At 49.5% G+C, this 21,529-nt stretch overlaps 1 protein-coding gene across 1 annotated transcript in view; it reads left to right on the top strand.

Moving 5' to 3' along the window:
- Positions 1-13,853: 13,853 nt before the first annotated feature.
- LOC115645276 (zinc finger protein 777-like) overlaps positions 13,854-21,529 on the top strand; it is a 28,380-nt gene continuing 20,704 nt past the window's right edge. Inside the window, exons 1-6 of the mRNA XM_030549673.1 lie at positions 13,854-13,944; positions 14,980-15,369; positions 16,578-16,704; positions 17,655-17,768; positions 18,820-18,930; positions 19,423-20,263. Of these exons, the coding sequence (XP_030405533.1) occupies positions 13,921-13,944; positions 14,980-15,369; positions 16,578-16,704; positions 17,655-17,768; positions 18,820-18,930; positions 19,423-20,263 (1,607 nt within the window). The 5' untranslated portion in view covers positions 13,854-13,920. The remainder of the gene's footprint in view (positions 13,945-14,979; positions 15,370-16,577; positions 16,705-17,654; positions 17,769-18,819; positions 18,931-19,422; positions 20,264-21,529) is intronic.

Below are 21,529 nucleotides of genomic sequence, written 5' to 3'. Positions count from 1 at the left end.
CGGTGTAACTACCTTCTCTGTTCTGACAGTGTAATGAGAACACGCCTAAGCCCTAGCTAGGCTGAGCAGATCTCCGGAGCTGGAGACAGCTCTGAGCTCTGGGCTGCTTCCAGGGGAAGTGAGGAGCAAGGCAGTGGGGTGGGAGATAGGCGGGAGGGATGAAGAACTGCAGGAGAGGGGAGAAAGGAGGGGGCAAACTTTGGAGAACAGGGGGATCTAGACTTTGGAAACCCATAAGCCCATGCAGGGTCGGGGTTGGGGGATGGAGAAGGTGAGAAAAGAAGAACATGCAGGGGAAGGAGAAAAGGGGTGGCATGTGGGGGGAGAGGGGAGAACAGACCATGCGGGTCGGGGGAGCCTTGGAATAATGTACTCCGAAGCTTGGGGGGGGGGGGAACTGAGAGCCCAGGATTTTGGCCACCCACAGCAATAAGACATCCTGCAGTGGGGTATATTTAGATGGACCCTTATGCTTGTGTGGATCCCCCTGCAAGAGCAAGGCCTTGATTTTAATTCAATACAAAACATGACAGAGAAGCTGCCTCCATCCCTGGCAGAAGAGCTGGTGAAACCCACCACCACCAGCCGGAGTAAGGATGCACATGGTCAGTTTTCAGACCAAACCACCTTGTGCCCTTGTGGGTGTGGCCAGTTTTCTTGTTGGTCTGTGCTGGCCTTAGCAGGCCCCTTGCGAGGCATCATCATTACAGGGGTCTTCACTGGCAGGTAGTTCTCCCTGAGCCAAACAGCATCAGCCATCATCTCAGGTCGATGTCATAGGACCTCGTCCTTTTCCCCAGGGGGGAATATCTGGGAGAACTGTTCAAATAAAATTGTCTCTGCCAACTGGGCCTCCTGTATTCATCCCAGGTCTGAGGGTGATCAGACATGGCTGTCTTCCTGGAGGATCCCACTTCTGGAAACAGAGACAGAACGTCTCTTCCCCAATGTCCAGAACGTTAACGGCTGCTTTGACTTGCACATCATCTTGGGCAGTAACATGGTGTAAAGCGTGATCAGCCATTTGACTCATCCCAGTTAGGTACGGGGCCAGCAAACTGCCCATAGGTTCGACGGACCACCAGGCTGCTGTGACACCCTGCTCAGTTTTCAGGCAAGGCCATCAGGCCCCATCTCTGTAAGCCTAATGGGAATGGGGGTCACTTCCAATCGAGGCTCATTTCCTGTAGAGGGCGGCCATAGTATGGTGACCACCTGTGGTACTAGCTGCCACTGTTGGGTTGTTAGGTCATGGATTAACTGCTGCTGCTTTTCCATTCAGACCTTTTTCTGATAAAAAATTGCCTGGCTTTCAGCCTGAAAATATACACAAAAGGCTTTCTTTTTTCCTGAACTTGTTCCATTTGTTTTGTCAAAACTGCAAATTTCATGTTTTGCTTTTCTCCTTTTTGGCCCCGGAACACCAGAAATCAAATAAATTCTCAGGCTGGGACTCCTCCCCGCCCCCCTGCATTTTTTTATTCTTTCTTTTGCCACATACTCACATCCCCAACTCTGGCAAGAGACAAAAGGAGACTACGTGTCTCTGCCGTGCTGTAGCTTTTCCAGAGTTGGAAAGTTTTGAAAAGTCATGGATGAGCAAAGTGAAAAGTGGAGAAAACCCAAAGCCTCACCAGCATTCATTTTATTACACACAGTCGCAAGAAGGAAAAAAGGGGGAGAAAACAGCAAATCTCCTTTTTTAAAAATAGTATGTGAAGATTTTTAGAAAACATAAACATTGTTTCATTTTGAATCCTGACAAACGGAAACAACTTTGAAATTTTTGCAAAATTGTTTTTCTACTTTTTGACCAGCTCTTATAAGAACGAAAATCATTGACGGAATCAGTCCCATCCAGTTTTCTGGTGCTGGATATGAACCTGCAGGTAGATGAAGCCAGCTGCTTATTACTAAGAACTTCTTACTCCAGGCTGTCTTGCTCTCCCCAAAGCGCAGGACCTTACGTGACATACTCTCAGCCTTTAAATCCTGGTTAAATACATATTGGTGTGTACTAGCTACTTCATCATCAGTGAGATCTCTGTGTGTGAATGTCTTTTCTTTTTCTGTTAACAGCAAGGGTTAAATCCAATTGTGACATTACACCCCATAAGGCTTTCTGGAAATATGCTTATGAGTGTATATATGACATAACTGGAATATATTTTATGCTACATATGCCATGCAACATATCTCTGCAAAGGTTATGATCTATTGAATCTATTAATCCTATTTGTAGGCACATATCATTTTTGTATTCAAAGTTATGAATATTGGCTGTGTACTGGTTTGATTTTAAGTAGCCTCAGTAAGGCATTTGGGCAGCTTCTTAAGAAAGGAATTTGCAAGTTAAGTGCCCAGTCAAGAAACACTTAACGGACAATGGGACCTTGGAAGACTTCAATCCACATAAGACGTCTACCTGGGGACTTTCAAGGTAGCATGTGAGCAATGCCTGCCACCTGTAAAGTTCTGAGTCATGCATGGATGTCATGAACATGTGTCTTGCCCATGTGACTCCAAAACGCCAACTTGCAGCTGGATTCTGCCTGAGACGGCTCCAAGTTTTTTGCTGCCCCAAGTAATGAAATTTTCCCTTGCCCCCCCAGCCCCACCCCAACTCTGCCCCTTCCCCACCCCATTCCAACCCCTTCCCCAAATCCCCAGCCCCGCCTCCTCCCCCAGGCGTGCCACATTTCCCCTCCTATCCCTCGCTCCCAGGCTTGCTCCCCCAGGGTTACTTCCTGTGGCCCTCCCCGTGCCCCCCCCCATTGCTCACCTCCTCTCTGCCTGCCCCCTGAGCCCGCTGCCACCGTTTTGCTTCTCCCCTCTCCCTCCCAGGTTTGCCACAAAACAGCTGATTTGCACAGCAAGCCTGGGAGGGAGGGGGGAGAAGCGGAGCAGCAGTGTGCTCAGGGGATCAGGCGGCAGTGGAGTGGAGGTGAGCTGTGGGGAGCAGTTCCTCTGCCCCCTCCAGGGTTACTTCCTGCAGCCATCTCCACGCCCCCCACCACCGCAGCTCACCTCCACTCCTGGCTTTTTGCGCCCCAAGTGAAAAGAAAAAAAAAGGAGCCGGAGTGGCTCCTCTTGGAAAGTGCCACCCCAAGGACATACTTGGAGCACTGGTGTCTAGAGTCGGCCTTGGATTCAGCACAGGAGAGAGGAGGGGGTCTCCACCCACAAGAGAAAGATTATTTAAGCCCCGGGAGCCCCCTCCATTTTGTCTTCAGCTGGCTCAAGACAGAGCCTCTCCACCCCGAAGGATACCTGAAAGAAACTGGAACAAAGGACAGTAACTACAGGGTGGGGTGAGCGATTGCTGGACCCAGGCTAGAAGGAGGCTAGTCTGTAAAAGAAGCTTACTGGACCATCTCTGAGGATGAGATTTCATCTATAATCGCTTTCTTACTGTATTAGGTTTAGACTTGCATGTTTTATTTTATTTTGCTTGGTAATTCACTTTGCTCTGTCTTTTATGACCTGGAACCACTTAAATCCTACTTTTTGTATTTAATAAAATCACTTTTTATTTATTGATTAACCCAGAGTATGTATTAATTCTTGCTGTGGGGAGCAAACAGCTGTGTATATCTCTCTATCAGTGTTATAGAGGGTGAACAATGTATGAGTTTCCCCTGTATAAGCTTTATACAAAATAAAATGGATTTATTTGGGGTTTGGACCCTACTGGGAGCTGGGCATCTGCATGTTAGAGACAGGAACACTTCTGTTAGCTGCTTTCAGTTAAGCCTGCAGCTTTTGGGGGACATTGTTCAGACCTGGTTCTGGGTTTGCAGCAGACTAGCGTGTCTGGCTCCAACTGGGCAGGGCACTGAAGTCCCAAGCTGCCAGGGAAAACGGGCTCAGAGGTAGTCTCAGCACATCAGTTGGCAGTCTTCAAGGGGGTTTCTGTGATCCAGCCCATCATGCCAACGTCCAGTCCTTTAAATGTAAATTTTTCCTTGGAGTTAAGCCTCAATTTCACACAACTGCAACTTGGTCGTTTCCTGATCTTCAAGTGTTTCACATTGAATCCTTCACATTTTTAATGCCATTTTTGGTATTTAATTTCCTAGATTTAAAATAAAAACAACAATTATTCCCCACCCCTATACTGCACAAGCTCTGTATATCTTCACTCAGGGTCTCTGCACCAGACCCACACAGGCAAAGGTGGAAGGCTATGAGGGGGGAAGGCTAGGGCTGGGTGAGGGGTGGGAGCCAGGTTTATGCAAATCCTATGTTGCATTCTAGGGATGTGGAGAAGCTGAAAAATACCAAGCCCGCAAAATAAACTACTGTAGCTAAAACTAATAATAAATCGGTGGCCTCAATTTTTATCAGTAATGGGGGATTTGGGGTGCCCTGATTTCCATGTGCCCAATGTGAGCCATCTGAAAGGGTCCTGATTTTCAGAGGCAGGTTACTCAGCCCTTAAAAAACCATGGGCCTCATCCACATATTTAATTTTGGACACCCAAACATGTCACCTCATTGTGACATACTATAGCTTAGGGGGAGGGTACTGTAACCCCCATTCTTCATCTGTCTATAATTGTGACCTTGCATATAAAGCAGACCATGTGAGGTATCAGGGGAAAGGTTATGATCTGCTGAAAGTCATTTCTCTGTCCGTATCTGTATAGCATTAATGCACATGAAGTTCTGAGAATTGTGTTGTGTTGCTGTCACTAAAACATGGTAAATCAGGAAATCAGCCAGATATTAAGCTCTCCAGAGGCAACAACAAGGAAAGTAACTAATGCCCAGGTGGGGTGTCAAACAACCCATCAACAGCCATTGTCCAGCAAGGGAGCTACAATGCAATGAGTCACCTGCAGGAGGCTGCTCCAGGGGAATTGCTCAGCCTTGCCTGGAGACTCAGCAGTGTCCCCCAGACATGCCTGGACTTGTGTGTTCACCAAGCACTTGGAACTGAGGGTATAAATACCAATATTGTAAAATTGCAATGAGTTGTGCCAGATATGCCATGTAAGGTATCTGTGAAAATGTTATACTGTAATTTGCCAAGTATGATAATCTTTTTTATATATACTTGTATCACCTTTGTATTGTAAGTTATAGATATGCATGGTACATCTGTATTTCCAAACTTGTGCTCTGCATCTGGGTAACACTCCCAGACAGACTGGCATCAGCACACCCAGCCCGTTGGATGACCCATCAAGGGACATCAGGTGTACAGTGGACCCACTGAAAGGGTCAGCGGCTACATCTTATGACTCAGCAAGGCAAGCAGGGGCATGCCTATGAACAGAATTCTAAGGTTTCCTTGCCATGTGCTGGGCAGCTTGTGTTAGAAACAAAGGAACCACAGGCTGCATGGCAAAAGACTATGAAAAGACAGCTGCATCCTCTCCATTTTGTCTTCATTCCTGCCTTTTGCCTCTGGAGGAACTTTACTACAAACTTGAAGCTCTGAACAACGGACTGAATGACCCATCCCAGCTGTGGATGTGTTCCGGGGGACTTTCAAGTCAGCAAACTCACCAATACTGCTAGGAACCTGATCTATGGACTTTGAAGTCTTTGTATGTATGTGACTGTTTTACCATTTAACAACTCTCTTCTTGTTCTTTCTTTTTTCTTTATAATAAACCTTAAGTTTCAGACACTAAAGGACTGACTGGCAGCATGGGACTGTGGGTAAGATCCAACCTAATACCGACCTGGCAATGTGGCTGGTTCAGTAGAACGTTTTGTATATGTGAGCAGAGTTTTAAAATAACTTTTGACTGTACTGGCCCTAGGTGCTGATTGGGAGATAGAAAACTGGACTGCAATAAGGGGGATGTGTAATTCCCTTTTTTGTGCTTCATTATAAACAGTGTGGGAATCAGAAGCACAGTTTGTGACTGGTTGGAGAGTTTAACTTCAGTGTTAACCACCAGTTTGGGGAGTATCTACTCTCCCTTTTTCAGCCTGCCCTGACCTTGGCATTTCCAGTGAGGACTGCCCTAGGTACACCAGGTCACATTGGCGTAGTCAGCAGGATCCACAGACTCAGATCATTTGGGTTTTGGATCAGAACCCTCACACTATTCCAAGTTTAAAATTTTGATACTGAGAGTGTTAAAGGTTAACATTAGGCACAAGGAGTGATCCACAATCAAAACTGCAAGCCCTGAGAAATAGCCAGCATCTTCAGCATGAGAAGGAAATGGCAGATCTTTGATGGCAAGAAAAGCAGAAGATAGCTGATCTGGAAAAAGAAGCAGATGGAATGCTGGCTGCTATGGAGAAAGCTGCCAAGGAATGCAGAAAACTGGAATTGGCTGCTGAGGAAAGAGTTGCCAGACTTAAACTCCAAATCAAAGTAATAAAAGAACAGCAAAAGCTGTATCTTCCTGGGAGTCCAGATCCTCTCAACAGCGAAGTTTGGGAGATAAACTGTCCAGTTTATAACAATGTTGGTATGTTGTTTAATTATGACATGACAAATATGCTTAATCAGGTTAATGTCATACCCAGTCCCAGAAAAAGTATGAATGTCAATCCTCTCTATTATCTGTAACTAACAGGGAGATTTGTGAAGGAGGGGTGTCTGACAGTAAGCAGTTTTTTGTGTTTAACCAAGTTCAAGCCGTAACTATGGGCAGGGTTTTGGTGAGTGATGGAGTGTTGGCAAGTGAAGTTTGTAAAAATGAGCCTGAACCAAATAGAAATGTTTTGCCTAAAGTAGCGCAGTATGATCAGCCACTGTTTGTGGAAAACAGCAATTTATCTGTTGAGGGAGAAACTGTTTCCAATTGTTTGCCTGTTGCAAATAGCAGTGTGCCTGCTAGAGAAGGAGACTATACTTCCAGTCCTTTGTCTGTGGAGCAGAGAGAAAGTGCCTTTCAGCCTACGATGCATGAGGATATTTCAGTTGTCCCAGACGTGGTTCTGGACCCCAAGAAGGAATTGTTCCTAAGCTTGTGTGTGGGTATATTGCCAGTGAGGAAAGCTGCAGCGGGAAAGAGAGTGCCTCTAACTCTTTAACCATGGAGTTTAGCAGCTTGCCTGAAAGGAGATTATGTGAAAATCCTCTTGATGTTCCAGAGGTGATTCTGGATGTAAGTGAAAGTCAGAAGAAGTTTGTTGCAGCTCCACAGAGCAAAGCTTCTGTAGAACAGAAAAAAGATGGGTTGTTGTTCAGAAAGTTTCCTGAAGAGAAAACTCTTCATGGTAATTTTTGCAAGCAGTTTGCTGCAAATGATGGATGTGATTTGATTGAGTTAACTCAGGGTGCATCACTGTATGGAGAAAGCAAGAGTTCATTTGGGAGACTTGTTTCAGTTCCTAACTGCCGGTCTTTCAGAGGTGTATGGATCCACTGACCTTGCTTTAGAAAGATCCAGTCTGGATGGCCTAGAGAAGGTGAACAGTCTTGTGGGGAGACAGTGTTGTTGGAACATCAGTGTCTCCAGGCTGACCCTTTACGTAAGCAGTCTGTGACTCAGGTTCTGAGGAAATATTTGGTTACTCTTTTTTCAGAACAGAACAGCCTTATGACTCTCCTCTCTAGACACTTTGGATATGTTTGGTAGCTCTTTAAAATGGAGTCCAGTCTCTAAGCTGCTGCTGCTAGTGGTGGTATATCCAAAAGCATGCACGCAGGAGAGCGTCTGTGTAGAGCAGGGGTGGGAACCTATGGCCAGCGGACCAGATCTGGACCCTTGCTTAAATGCATCCAGCCCATGCCCTGGCCCCACTCCCCATCAGGAGAGGTGGGCAGAGCAGGGAAAGCCCCCATGCCTGGATCCTGCTCCCTGTCAGGCAAAAGAAGTGGGGAGGGGGCCCCAGAAAACTGTACTCCCCCTCTGTGGGAGGAGACTGCTCCCCTGTCATTGCCCACGCACCCAAAAGCTGGGACCCACCCAGTTTTCCTAGCCGGGCTTTTTATTTGCGTGTGGCCCCCAACTGATTTTTAATGTGTGTCAATAGAGAAGAAAGGTTCCCCACCTCTGGCATAGAGGCTCATAGCACAGCGGGGCTGTAGCTGGTGAACAGTCCCATAAGCAGGAAGGTTCAGATTTCAACCTTCTAGGAGAAAGGCATAGGGAGGGGAAAGAAGGACCCAATCCTGCAGATGGGAACAGTGTCCAGACTTAGAAGTAGTAGCAGATGACAATTTGAAAGCTAGGGTCTGGATTGATACAAATTACCTGGCTGACAAGGGAGGGGGAATATTTGCCCATAGCTGTTAGCACAGAGGACACACCTGGCCAACCAAGGGATATGAAGAAACAAGAGGCATGGTATAACAAAGATACTTATAAATTAGGCTACATTTTGGTCACAGGTATTTTTAATAAAAGTCATGGGCAGGTCACAGGCAGTAAACAAAAATTCATGGCCTGTGACCTGGCCATGACTTTTACTATATACCCCTGACTAAAACTTGTATAGGGGTGGCCCTGGGGGTGCCATGGGCACGTGGGGGGGGGTGTGGTCCAGGGGGCACAAACCAGGGGGCACCATGGGTGCAGGGGGGCACAGCCCTGGGGAGGGTGCAGGTGCTTAGGGGACGTGGACTGGGGGATGCCGTGGGTGCTCGGGGGGGTTGCAGCTCGGGGGGGGGGTTTGCAGCCTGGGGAGGGCACCACAGGTCCTGGGGGAGCCAGGTTGAAGGGGCTGTCGCAGGTGCCTGGGGGGGTTGTGGCCCATGGGGGGTGCTGTGGGTGCTCAGGGGGCTTGCAGTCTGGGTGGGGGGTGCCGCAGGTGGTCAGGGTGGGGGTTGGCAGGGCTGGGGTAGACTCTCTGTCCAGCTCTTGAGAAGTGTCAGCCTCCAGCTCCTAGCTCCACGTGCTGCCTCTGCTCTGCCCCACCCCAAGCTTCAGTTCTACAGTTCCCATTGGCTGGGAACCACGGCCAATGGGAGCTGCAGGGGTGGTGCCTATGGGCAGAGGCAGCAGGTGGAGCTAGGAGCTGAGGGACGGAAATTCCTGTCATCCTGCTGGGGAGCCCCCCCCAGGTAAGCACCACCTAGCACCCCAACCTCCAGCCCTGAGCCCCCCCCCCCATGCCCAAACTCCTGCTGCTGGGGGGGCCTGAGACTGCCCCACAGTGGCCAGTGCGACATGCCCAGGGGCTTCCTGAACTGCTCAGGTGGCCCCCCGGGCTATCTGCACAGGCTGCTGCAGAAGTCATGGAGTTGATAGAAAGTCACAGAATCTGGGACTTCCGTGACCTCTCTGACAAACACGGAGCCTTAGTTATAAATAGTGGGTTGTGGGTTTGGGTTTTTTTGGGAGAAGGTTTCTTCTGCTTTTTGTTTTGCTTTCTCACACAGTCTCTGCTGTGCACATGCACATAATTCTATGGGGAACTGAAAAAGCCTTTAAAAAACCTTCCTTTGGCCCCTGAGCTGTCAGAATTGTGTTTATAAACAGTGATTAACAGGTGATTATGATACAAAAGGTCTGTCAGGATGTTTTCTAAAGTTAAATGATCTGTTCCAAGCTTGAGAACTGCAAAAAGTGAGTAGCATAAATGATAGAAAGTAATTGAAGATTTTTCTACAATTGTTTCAATTGTTGGATTCAAGAGGTGGTAACAAGTTACTAATGTCTTTGAGAAGGTAACTGATTTTTTTAAACAAAGGAAATGCAGTAGATCCAATACCTTGCTGTCATTTGATACAGTTTCACGTGAGAAATTATTAGTTAAATTGGAGAAGATGGGGATTAATATGAGAACTGAAAGGGGGAAAGGAACTGGTTAAAGGGGAGACTACAAAGGCTCATACTGAAAGGTGAACAGTCAGGCAAGAGGGAGGTACTAGTGGCCTTCCTCAGGGTGAGTCTTGGGACCAATCTTATAAAACATTTTTATTACTGAGCGTGGCACAAAAAGTGGGAGTGTGCTAATAAAAATTGTAGATGACACAAAATTGAGAGGTAGTGCCAATATGGAGGACCAGAATATCACACAAGAAGATCTGGATGGCCTTGAAAACTGGAGTAATAGAAATGGGATGATATTTAATAGTGCAAAGTGCAAGGTCCTGTGTTTAGAGACTAACAACAAGAATTTTTGCTATAAAGTGGGAACTTATCAGTTAGAAGTGACCCAGAGGAGGAGAAAGACCTGGGTGTATTTGTTGATCACAGGAGGGTGACGACTATGAGCTGTCAATGTGATTTGGCCATGAAAAAGGCTAACATGGTCCTGGGGTGCAGCATCATGTGAGGTATTTCCAGTAGAGACAGGAAAGAGTTAGTAAAAACAAGGAGGAGTCCTTGTGGCACCTTAGAGACTAACAGATTTACTTGGGCATAAGCTTTTGTGGGCACAAAACACAGCTAACACAGCTACCTCTAGGGCCGTCCTTACCCATATGCAAAGTATGCTGCTGCATGCTGCTCCGGCCCCTGCTCCGCCTCTGGAGCGTTCAGTTCAAAACAGACTGCAAAGAGTTACATGACTTGGCAACAAAATGGCAGATGAAATTCAGTGTCAAATGCAAAGTAATGCACATGGCAAAATATAATCCCAACGATCCATACAAACTGATGGTGCCTAAATTAGCCGTTACCCATCAAGAAAGAGACCTTGGAGTCATTTACAGTACTCTGCAAATTCATAAGAATACTTCTCACCATGCCTGTATCATCTTGAACTCATTCTCCAGCTTCAGAAGATTTAAAAATTATCTCCAGTCATCAATCGAACAGACTCAACTGAATAACGTAACTGTCTTTAACATGCATCAAAACAATACCAAGGAACTACAGGAAAATAAGATTGCTGAAATGGTGCCCCTATGGGACAGCACAGAATTTGCCTCCCACCACCCCCTACATACGCAGCCCCAGTGGTTTGACTGGAGCCACCCCCCAAATGTAGAAGTAAAAACTGTGCCTGTGGTTGGTGATGGGGCTGTGGGAGAGGGAGGTTGTTGGAAGGGGACAGCACCCTCCAAATGGCTTGTTCTGGGCTTGCTGTGAAAGAGCCTGGAGCTCGCTGTCTCAGACTTGGCAGCCCCTGCTTCTTACCTCTGGAGTAACTTTGCTACAAACTTGAAGCTCTAAACAAAGGACTGAATGGCCCAACCCAGCTGTGGATGTTCCAGGGGGACTTTCAATCCAGCAAACTCACCAATACTGCTAGGCACCTAAGAACATAAGAACGGCCATACCGGGTCAGACCAAAGGTCCATCTAGCCCAGTATCTGTCTACCAACAGTGTTCAATGCCCCAGAGGGAGTGAACCTTCTCTGAACCTTTTCTAATGCCAGTATATCTTCTTTTAGATGAGAAGACCACATCTGTAAGCAGTATTCGAGATATGGGCGTATCATTGATTTACATAAGGGCAATAATATATTCTTAGTCTTATTCTCTATCCCTTTTTAATGATTCCTAACATCCTGTTTGCTTTTTTGACCACCTCTGCACACTGTGTGGACATCTTCAGAGAACTATCCACGATGACTCTAAGATCTTTTTCCTGACTCATAGCTAAATTAGCCCCATCATATTGTATGTATAGTTGGGTTATTTTTTCCAGTGTGCATTACTTTACATTTATCCACATTAAATTTCATTTGCCATTTTGTTGCCCAATCACTTAGTTTTGTGAGATCTTTTTGAATTTCATCACAGTCTGCTTTGGCCTTAACTATCTTGAGCAGTTTAGTATCTATGGACTGATCTATGGACTTTGAAGTCTTTGATGTATGTGACTGTTTTACCATTTAACAACTCTCTTCTTGTTCTTTCTTTTCTTCGTTATAATAAACCTTTAGTTTCAGACACTAAAGGACTGGCTGGCAGCATGGGATTGTGGGTAAGAGCCAACCTAATACTGACCTGGCAATGTGGCCGGCCCTTTGGGGGTTAGAAGAACATGTTGTATAGCGAGCAGAATTTTAAATAACTCTCCCCTTACTGGCCCTAGGTGCAGATTGGGAGCCAGACTGGAATGCAATAAGGGCGGCTGTGTGATTCCTTTTTTATGCTTCGTGATAACCAGTGTGGAGGATCAGAAGCACAATTTGTGACTGGTTGGGAGGTTTAACTTCATCGTTAACTACCAGTTTTGGGAAGGGCCGGTGCAAGGATGTTTCGCACCCTAGGCAAAACTTCCACATTGCACCCTCCTCCCCCCGCGCCCTTGCCCTGAGGCACCCCCCCACGGCAGCTCCCCACCCTTCACCCTGAGGCACCTCCCCACCCCAGCTCACCCCTGCTCTGCACAGGAACACGAGCACCCTGAGCATGCCGTGGCTGCTTCACTTCTCCCGCCTCCCAGACTTGCAGCACCTAAGCTGATTGGGACGGCAAGCCTGGCAGGCAGGAGAAGTGACAGCGTACTTGGGGAGGAGGGGCAGGGGTGAGCTGGGCAGGGAGTTCCCCTGCGTGCTGCCCCCCCTTACTTGCTGCAGGTGGCCCTCCCCGCGCTCCCCTGCCCCAGCTCCCTCTGCCTAAATGCTGGTGGCGATTTGGGTGGCCGAAGATCCGGCCGCTACAGTCACTGCTGAAGAAAATGGCACCTCCCCAAATGCCAGTGCCCTAGGCGACCACCTAGGTCATCTAAATGGTTGCACCGGCCCTGGTTTTGGGAGTATCTTCTCTCCCCTTTGCAGCCTGCCCTGACCTTGGCATGTCCAGTGAGGGCTGCCCTAGGCACACTGGGTCACACCCTAGTTCTTGTGTTATGTGAGGGGGTAAGTAACCCTTCCCTATTCTCTGTCTCCACACTAGTCATGATATTATAGACCTCTGTCCTATCCCCCCTTAGTCGCCTCTTTTCCGAGATGAACAGTCCCAGTCTTTTGAATCTCTCCTTGGATGGAAGTTGTTCCATAACACTAATGTTTTTTGTTGCCCTTCTCTGTACTTTTCCCAATTCTAATACATCTTTTTGAGTTGGGCTGACCAGAACTACACTCAGTATTCAAACTGTGGGCGCACCATGGATTTATATAGTGGTATTATGAAATTTCCTGTCTTATTATCTATCCCTTTCTTAGTGGTCCCCAACATTCTGTTGGCTGCACGCTGAGCAGATGTCCCCATAAAGCCTACTTTCATCTGACCTAGCTCTGTTTTACAGATGGATCCACTGGCATTTACAAGGGTCAGATCCCCACTGTTTGAAAGGCTGTGACACCAATGTCTTGTTCCAGTGCAGCAGGCAGCAACTGAGGCAAGTCATGCCAATCATCTGCATCTTGTTTCCCTTCTATGAAATGTGACCGGCAGAATTTGGTGCTTCTCTTGCCTCTACAGATCCCAATGCACTTTAGAAAGGAGGGTTGGGGACGGGACGAATGAATAGACACATTTTGGGGGCGACTTGCCCAGAAGACATGACTTGCCCAAGTTCACATGCACATCCAGTACATAAAAGCTTTCCAAGTACTTCTTCCCGGCTACAGCACCGCTAGAACCGACCCAGCTGGGTCCATGGACAATGTGCCGTCATTCAAATCCCCCTGTGACCCAGGCCAAGTGTTATCCAACCGCATGACTGGGGGGTGGCCCATGGAGACCTCGATAACTGGGGGAAGGAAGCAGCAGCTGACAGTCCCCTGGCCCCCACTGCTGCGGGTGTCAACTCTCAGACCGAGTCCCGCGGGCCGAGTCCCGGCTCACCCCTAGCGCTCGTCGGGGCTGCGGGCCGGGCCGGGCCGGGGGGGCGAGTGGGTCAGCGCCCGGGGGCGGCCCTGCCCCTTCCCGGCCCGGCGCCGCGATCCCCCCGCCGGCAGGGGCCGCTGCCGCCCGCTCCGCCCGCCGCTCCCGGCCCCGCAGCCAGGCCGCGGCTCCCTCCCTCCCTGCCGGCTGCGCTCGCTCTGCTCCGCCCGGCAGCGGGGCCGGCCCGTGGCGAGGCGGCGCCGGGACTCTGCCCAGCCCGGAGCGGGAGCGGAGCTCGGCCGGGCCGGGCCCGCTGGAGAAGCCCGGGGGGGCCATGGCCGAGCGGGCCGCTGCCCAGGTAAGGGCCCGGCGGGCGGGGGAGCCTCGGGCCCCGGGAGCTTCTCCCCGCCCGGCCTGGGCCCCGGGAGCCGGGCCGCGGGGAGCGCGGGGCTGCCCGGCCGGATGAGGGGCCGCGCAGGGGCGAGCAGCGCTGGGCGGAGCGCGGGTTTGCAGGAGGGGGGCCCGGCTGCTTGGCGCGGCAAACACCCCGCGCTTTGTGCCTTAGAAATACCGAACAGCCGGCTGGTCACCGGGTCTCGCTCGCCTCCGGCCCCAAACGCCCCCTGAACCTGCCCGGAGTCTTCCCTGCCTGCTCTGTTGTTGTTGGTTTGGGGGGGGGGGGGTTAAAACCAGGGCGCCCAAGTGCAGAAGCCAAAATGTAAGCACCGGGTTTGCAAATCTTCGCCGCCCTGCATCACAGGCAAACATGACAGCGCTGCTTTCTTCAGGTTACTTTGCCATAAGCAGCAGCGGCCTTTTTCTCCAGGGCTCTTCTGTGATGGCCTGTAGGAAGGGTGATGAGCAGGAGGGCAGACCCCCATTGAGATGCGGCTACGGTCTGCAAACCTCTGCGAACCCCCTGAAGCAGATTCGTGTGTTTTCCATCCTGCTACTGCTCCCTTTGACCGCCCCCTCTTGAGCGGGAAATGCCATCTTAGCAGTTTTACCACAGTGTCCACAAAAAAAGATGTAATAACATTCAAATGAACAGCTGTAAAAACACGCCAGGGATTAGGTAGATGTACAATTATTTCACTGGTTTAAAAATAGAAAATAACAGGCAAAGCAGCTGGCTCAACACTGAGATCTCAGATGCTCACACTGTGGTCTAAGAAATCTACCCCGTCCATTGTCTGTCAGTAAGGAACTCACTTAAGATACATGGCTATAGGGCAGTTTTATATTGAAGTCAAAGTGCCCTCACTGTGGGGCTGCAGTTTCTTAACTGATTTAGTTAAATTGGTACAATGATCTTATGTAGACAAGGGCTGGAGGAGACTCTCCTAGGTTTGATCAAGACCTCAACTCTCTCAATTTCTGTCTTTGCACCCAGGCTCAGGAATGGGACATGGAGTCCCTGCACTTGGCTCCTCTGCAACCCCACATTGTCCCCAAGCGAACTGCTGTGGGAGAAACCCAGCTGCAAACCGCAGAGATCTCCCTATGGACTGTAGTGGCTGCAATTCAAGCCGTGGAGAGGAAGGTGGATTCCCATGCCACACAGTTATTGAGTCTGGAGGGCAGAACAGGGACAGCTGAGAAGAAAATATCTGACACAGAGAAAGGAATGATGGAGTTTAGTAACCAACTGGCCATGCTGGGATCTCTCATCCAGGAATATGGACTGATGCAGAGGAGGCTGGAAAATATGGAGAACCTGCTGAAGAACAGAAACTTCTGGATCCTGAGGCTTCCCCCAGGCACTAAGGGAGAAGTCCCGAAGGTAAGTATATCCCAGCTGGTGCTGAGGGGGAGCTATAACGTCTTGCAGCTGGATCAGATATTGAAAGGGGAATTGAAGAGAAACAATCCTCTCTTGTATCATATGTGCTCTTTTATTTTAATATAATTTGTAGTGTGTGGTTTTCCTCCTCCACTCTCTCTGGCTTCTTCAATCCTTGCTTACCAAGTCATTTGGATTCTGTGCCATCACTGCTTTTCTGGGCAGTTTGATTTCTGTGGCCTTGGCTACACTGGCGCTTTACAGCGCTGCAACTTTCTCGCTCAGGGATGTGAAAAAAACACCCTCCTGAGCGCTGCAAGATACAGCGCTGTAAAGCGCCAGTGTAAACAGTGCCGCAGCGCTGGGAGCGCGAAGCTAATCCCCATGAGGAGGTGGAGTACGTGCAGCGCTGGGAGAGCTCTCTCCCAGCACTGGCGCTGCGACCACATTCACACTTCAAAGCGCTGCTGCAGCAGCGCTCCCGTGGCAGCGCTTTGAAGTTTCGAGTGTAGCCACGCCCTGTGGAGCTAACAGGAGTAAAAAGGGCTTTTACACATTTATCTGAGGAGAAAGAAATTGATAAATGATCAGGAGTCTAAAATGGCAGAAATACTGAATTGCTCTTTTAAATTTATCTTTAATGAGAAAAATAAAACAACGTGTTTGAGCAGTGAAGAAGCAAGGAAGGCTTGATGGTGTAGCTGCTGGCGTATATAAAACAAATTTCAGGTAAGGAGGCTGTATTATATATCTGAGCAGGTCAGGACAACATGAACCAAGGGGCCACGAGGAACAGAAGTGATAAGCACTGAAGGTTAACAAAGGACATATTTTGCCACATAGAGTTGCTCTTTTTTTTTTTAGATTGAATCGCAAGATTCTCATCTGATTTAGCACACCAACTCAGGGTGTGTAACCCCACTGAAGTCACATGAGTAAAGACTTCCTGTGTGATTGAGGGGTTGGAGGACAGGGCCCCTTATGCACTGTCTGAACACAAATAAAGCATTTAATTTAGTGTCTTGTATTCATACTACAAGCTTAATCTAGATTGGCTGGATACTGGCATTGTTACTTGGATAGAAAACTGAGGGAAAGCCCATAAACAAAGGGCAAACCCTAAGTTAAGTGGATATTGTCATGTTAACATCGTGTTTTGTTTAAAATTCTTTACCTATATTACAAATGGTTAACTCTTGTGATTTTAGGTGCCAGTGACGTTTGATGATGTTTCCGTCTATTTCTCTGAGAAGGAGTGGGGGAAGTTGGACGATTGGCAGAAAGACCTTTACAAAAACCTGATGAAAGGCAACTATGAATCATTGATCTCACTGGGTAAGGATCAGTTTTCTTTCACTCATCTCTTAGAATGTCAATGATCTCTGAAGTAAACCCTAGAGATGGTCCTTCTAGGACTTGCGGTGCTGTTGGTAGTGCAATATCCAGTCTGTGGATAAAGGCTTTCAGTCCACAGCTGCAACAGGCACCTTTCACCAGCAGTGATAATTCCAGCGGAGCAGCCCTTATAGCCTTCAGTTTGTGCTTCACTCGTTCCTTCCATTCAGCAGAGAAGGAGAGATCTGCAGCGATTGCTCTGTCTGCAGCTTTCCAGCTCTGAACAGCAGTTCCCTCTCATTGTACGTGTTCAGCCTACACACCCTGTTGCTGATACAATTTGAATATCCCAGGCCTGCTCTGTGCATTGTGAATGTGCCCTGACATTACTGCTATTGGCTGGGCTGGACTAGGCGGAGGGCTGTGACTCGTGGGGCTGGTGCTCCTGCTGAGGGTGGTGAGTGAAGACTCGGGTGCTCGCCGTCATTACTTTGCTGTGCTGGGTGTTCTCTCTCTCCCTTAGCATTTGAATTGTAGTCCCAGCCATTAAAACGTCTCCCAGTTTCTGGTATCACCAACCTCAAGAGCTAAAAGCTCAGGAGAAGGAAGGATGCAATAGTCAGGAAACCAATACAGAGCACATCTTATAGCTTTATTCTGTTGTGCCTTTGGATGTCTGAATTCGGGAGTGTGGGGCGGGGGGAGCAACCCACCAGCGCCTCCCTCCTAGCAGCCAGCTGTCTCAGGGCTTGTGGGGAGGGCACTGCAGCTTGAAATAGGCACGGAGAAAACTGGGGATCTGGGCTTCTCGGCGTGCAGGAATGGAGGGCTCCTCCCTGCACCAGAGCTGGGAGGGCAGATTGGTTTAAAATCACCCTTGCTTGTCTGTAAATAATACTCAGTGCCTATAACTAATGCTCCCACCCCTTCCTGTCCTCTCACGTGAACAGACTATGCCATCTCCAAACCTGACCTTCTGTCCAGGATTGAACGGGGGGAGGAGCCGTGTGGGGGGGCTCAGGAGGACTCTGAGGAGAGCGCGATCCCGATGGAGTCTAGCACAGGTGAGTTATGTGGAGTGTCATGAGGTGCTTTGCTGGCAGATGTTCGAGAGGAAGGATGGCTCAGTGCTCAGGGCACTAGCCTGGGACATGGGAGACCCTGGTTCAATTCCTTCTCTGCCCCAGACTTTCTTTGCAACCTCGTTGTCTATATGCCCTATCTGCAAAATGCACTTCCCTACCTCACAGAGGGGGTTCTGAGGATAAATACTTGGGGTGAGGGCTCTCAGATTACAGTAGCGGAGGCTTTGTAAGCAGGATAGGTAGGCACGACAGTGCTGCGCAGAGCTGGATGCACAGATAGAGAAGGAGGGGCACTGCAAGCACAGGAGCTCCCTCCAGCTGTGGAGTGGGAGGTGGTTCTTTACTCATCGGGTACGCCGGATGGCTCAGAGAGAGCAACGAGTGAAGCCACAGAGCTGGCTGGTTTGGAAGCAGTTTGCCCTAGCTTCAGCCAGCCAGGATGGAGAGAGCCATGGAGTGGTTCAGAGATGGAGAAGAAGCCAGGAAAGCTTATGTGCCTTCTCTGGCACAGAGTAGGCTGAACTCCCTGGAGCTGAGGGCCAGGAATTAGGAAATGCAACGCAGAAGGGTTTGTACTAGGTTATGGTAGGACCCATATTTCAGCAGAGACGGAGGGAGGTAAGGACTGAGCCTCCACCTGCTGCTTTTCATACTCCCTGTGCCCACTGGCCAAGATTTTCCAAAGGGACTAATGACTCTGAGTGCCATAACGTTCGGGTGCAAGTGCAAAGAGCCGTGAAATCCAGCCTGGTTCCCCACCATACACACCAAATTTCTGTATTGACCTAAAAATCAGGAACCAACACGAGCTGCATCTTCACTGCCTTAGTTTGTGCAACCCTCTCGTTTGCTCTTATCTCTCCCTGCATCGTGCTGTACCTAGCCCAGACTGTAGGCACCTTTTGGCACGGGTTGCGTCTCTATTCTTTCTGTATAGCACCTGGGTGCTCTGTGTAAACGTTAGATAATAGAAACGTGAATGGGTGGATGTTAGCTAATCACAATGTAATTTCTCTCCCCTTGCAAACAGAATTGCTGAGCCTTACTCATGACACTGTATCATGGGTAAAACAAGAAGACCTGTACATCAGGGATCAGTGGGACTCAGAGGAGAGAGAGATCTCTGCAGAGCCCAGCACAGGTGAGCGAGTGATTAGAATGACTCAAACAGTGAGTGCAACAGGAATTTGTCAGTCAAGAGAGACCATTGTCAGCTCTTAGTGTTCTAAGACTGTTGTCAGATAATCCTCTCTCTCAAACTGCATTTCTCAGACCGCTTTCGCAGGGCTCAGACGCAGCTTCCCACCAGGCTGGATTTCCATTCAGCCATCTCTTTTTGGGCTCTTTGGAAGGTGGGTTGGAATGGAATTGATTCTTCTCCTTTTTATAGCAAAGGAATGTTCTCCTCTAAGTCTCTTAGCCTCCTTGGCTAGCACTTAGATACTGTGTTTGTGCCGTAAGTCCCTGCTCGCTGTCTCCCTGTGTAGGGTTATTAGAGTGGGGCAGTAAGTTGCTGACAGTTTTCTCAGGCAGATGGTGCCTGGAAGCAGAAAGATGACAGGGTGCTGAGAGGCAGGTGGTGGATGGACAAGGGGCAGAAGACTATAACTCTTGGTTTTTCCTCTGAGTCCAGCAGATGACAAGGTTGTAGTCAAAGCTGAGGAGGGAATCCCGGTGAGCCTGGAGCTGTACAGCATGTTGCCTGGACGACCAGAAGAGACTGTTTTCCAGTACCCTGAGCAGGAACCGATCTGTGACGATCAGGGCAACGTCAGCATCCAGGGAGAATACCCTGATGGGAACAGTCTGGGGGACTCGGCTGCAGGCGAGAGAGACTTCAGTAACTTCACCACAATCATTGTCCAAGAGGAGAGCCTCCCAGGAGAGGCACCGTACGTCTGTTCTGAATGTGGGAAAAGCTTCCTCTACGAGCAGCAGTGCGTACTGCACCAGAGGATCCATGGCGAAGCACACACACACCCCGAGCACAGGGAGAACTTCAAGCAAAACCACAGTCTCAAATCCTGCCCACAGATCCAGCGAGGGGAGAGACTCTATAACTGCCCTGAGTGTGAGCGGAGCTTCTCTCACAAGTCGAGCCTCAGCAAACATCAGCTCTCCCACACGGGGGACCGGCCATACACCTGTGCTGAGTGCAAGAAGAGCTTCCAGCTGAAGATTAACCTCATGATACACCAGAGGAGTCATGCGGGGAAGAGCAGGGGCTTGTATATCTGCAACGAATGTGGGAGGGGCTTTAACCACCATTCGAACTTCATTAGGCACCAGATGATCCACACTGGGGAGAGACCCTATGGCTGCACCGAGTGTGGGAAAACCTTCATGCGGAAGGAGCATCTCCTCACCCACCGGCGCCTGCATACGGGAGAGCGGCCCTACCAGTGCACCGAGTGCCGGAAGAGCTTCACCCGCAAGCAGCACCTGGTGGGACACCAACGCATCCACACTGGGGAGAAACTCTGGGGGACGCTGGCAGCACAGAGACGCTTGCACGACCTGCCAGGCAAAGCGCACAGGGGAGAGCCTGTGTCTCTGCACTTGATGCAAAAGGAGTTCCCCCCGTAGATGCTGAGTTAAATGCTACCAGGGAACTCTGGCTGGGGACAATGATCATGATGGCATCTGAGCAAGGGAGTGACACCAAGTCTCTGGGTGTTGAACAGGGAACTGAATGTCAGCGGGATGATCTGTGGAGAGGTCTAGGCTGCTGCTTTGTTAACAGTTGAGTCCATTCCCACGGTGGCAAAAGACAGCTAGGCAGCCTCAGTGCTCCATGGGAAGCGTGTCGCTCTTTTCCTGTGTTTCTCTCTTGCTAATTCATTACACTAAAGGTAGTTGCATCTTTCTTAAACCAAGGAGAGCTACTTTTCAGTGTTCATAGGTGTTTGACCTGTCAGTCAGGATTCCCAGCTTATGGTATGGAGGTAAGGTGCCCTTTGGAAAGGGGAAACCATCTCTGTCAGTTAATGGAACACATTCACTTTCTTTTACAATTTTTAATCATTGTCACTGGCTCATGTTCAGTGTTCTTGATGGCAGCGGACATCTTTCCCTTGGGGCTGTCTCAGGCACCATTCAAATGATGGATTCCATGCTTGAGACATAACAGGGCTGCTATTAACCTGTGAAGCATCGTGAAATCTGGATAAATGTCCAGGAGTCCACTGAAGTAACAGACTGCTTGGGGGACATTTTCAGCAGTGCCTGAGTGAGTCAGTCCCATTGACTTTCCAGGAGGGGTTCGAACGGGGACTCTTCCACATGGGCCCATCCCCCAAGGGAAGTAGCTGGATAATATTTATATTCCTCTGTTCCAGTAGTTCTAAACCTGTGGCCTGCATGCGGCCCAGTTAGCACACAGCTAAAGGCTTCCGGGCTGCATGATGGGGGCCAGGCTGCCCGATGTGGTGGGGGGTCAAGGCTGCTGCCCAGACCCACACAGCAGGGGGTCTGGGATCCAGCGCTACCACCTGGCCCCAAAAGGTCTGGGGTCCAGGGTTGGGGCAGTTGTCTGGCCCCGCGGGGTTGGGGTCCGACCTGCCACCCAACTGCCCTGTCATCGGGCCTCATGCGGCTGGGTCCAGTGTCGAGTCTCCTGCCTGACCGCATACAGTGGGGTCCAGAGTTCCTGCTGCTTGGCCCCCCGCCCGGGGCTCTGCTCCTGGCCCCACTCTGTCGAGGGGTCTCTGAGTGGGAGGTGCTGGGGTTAGGGGGTTGGT

Source organism: Gopherus evgoodei, chromosome 2 (assembly GCF_007399415.2).
Source record: "Gopherus evgoodei ecotype Sinaloan lineage chromosome 2, rGopEvg1_v1.p, whole genome shotgun sequence".
Classification (NCBI taxonomy): domain Eukaryota; kingdom Metazoa; phylum Chordata; order Testudines; family Testudinidae; genus Gopherus; species Gopherus evgoodei.
The sequence above is the reverse complement of the archived record's forward strand: the minus strand, read 5'-3'. Positions and strand labels throughout refer to the sequence as shown.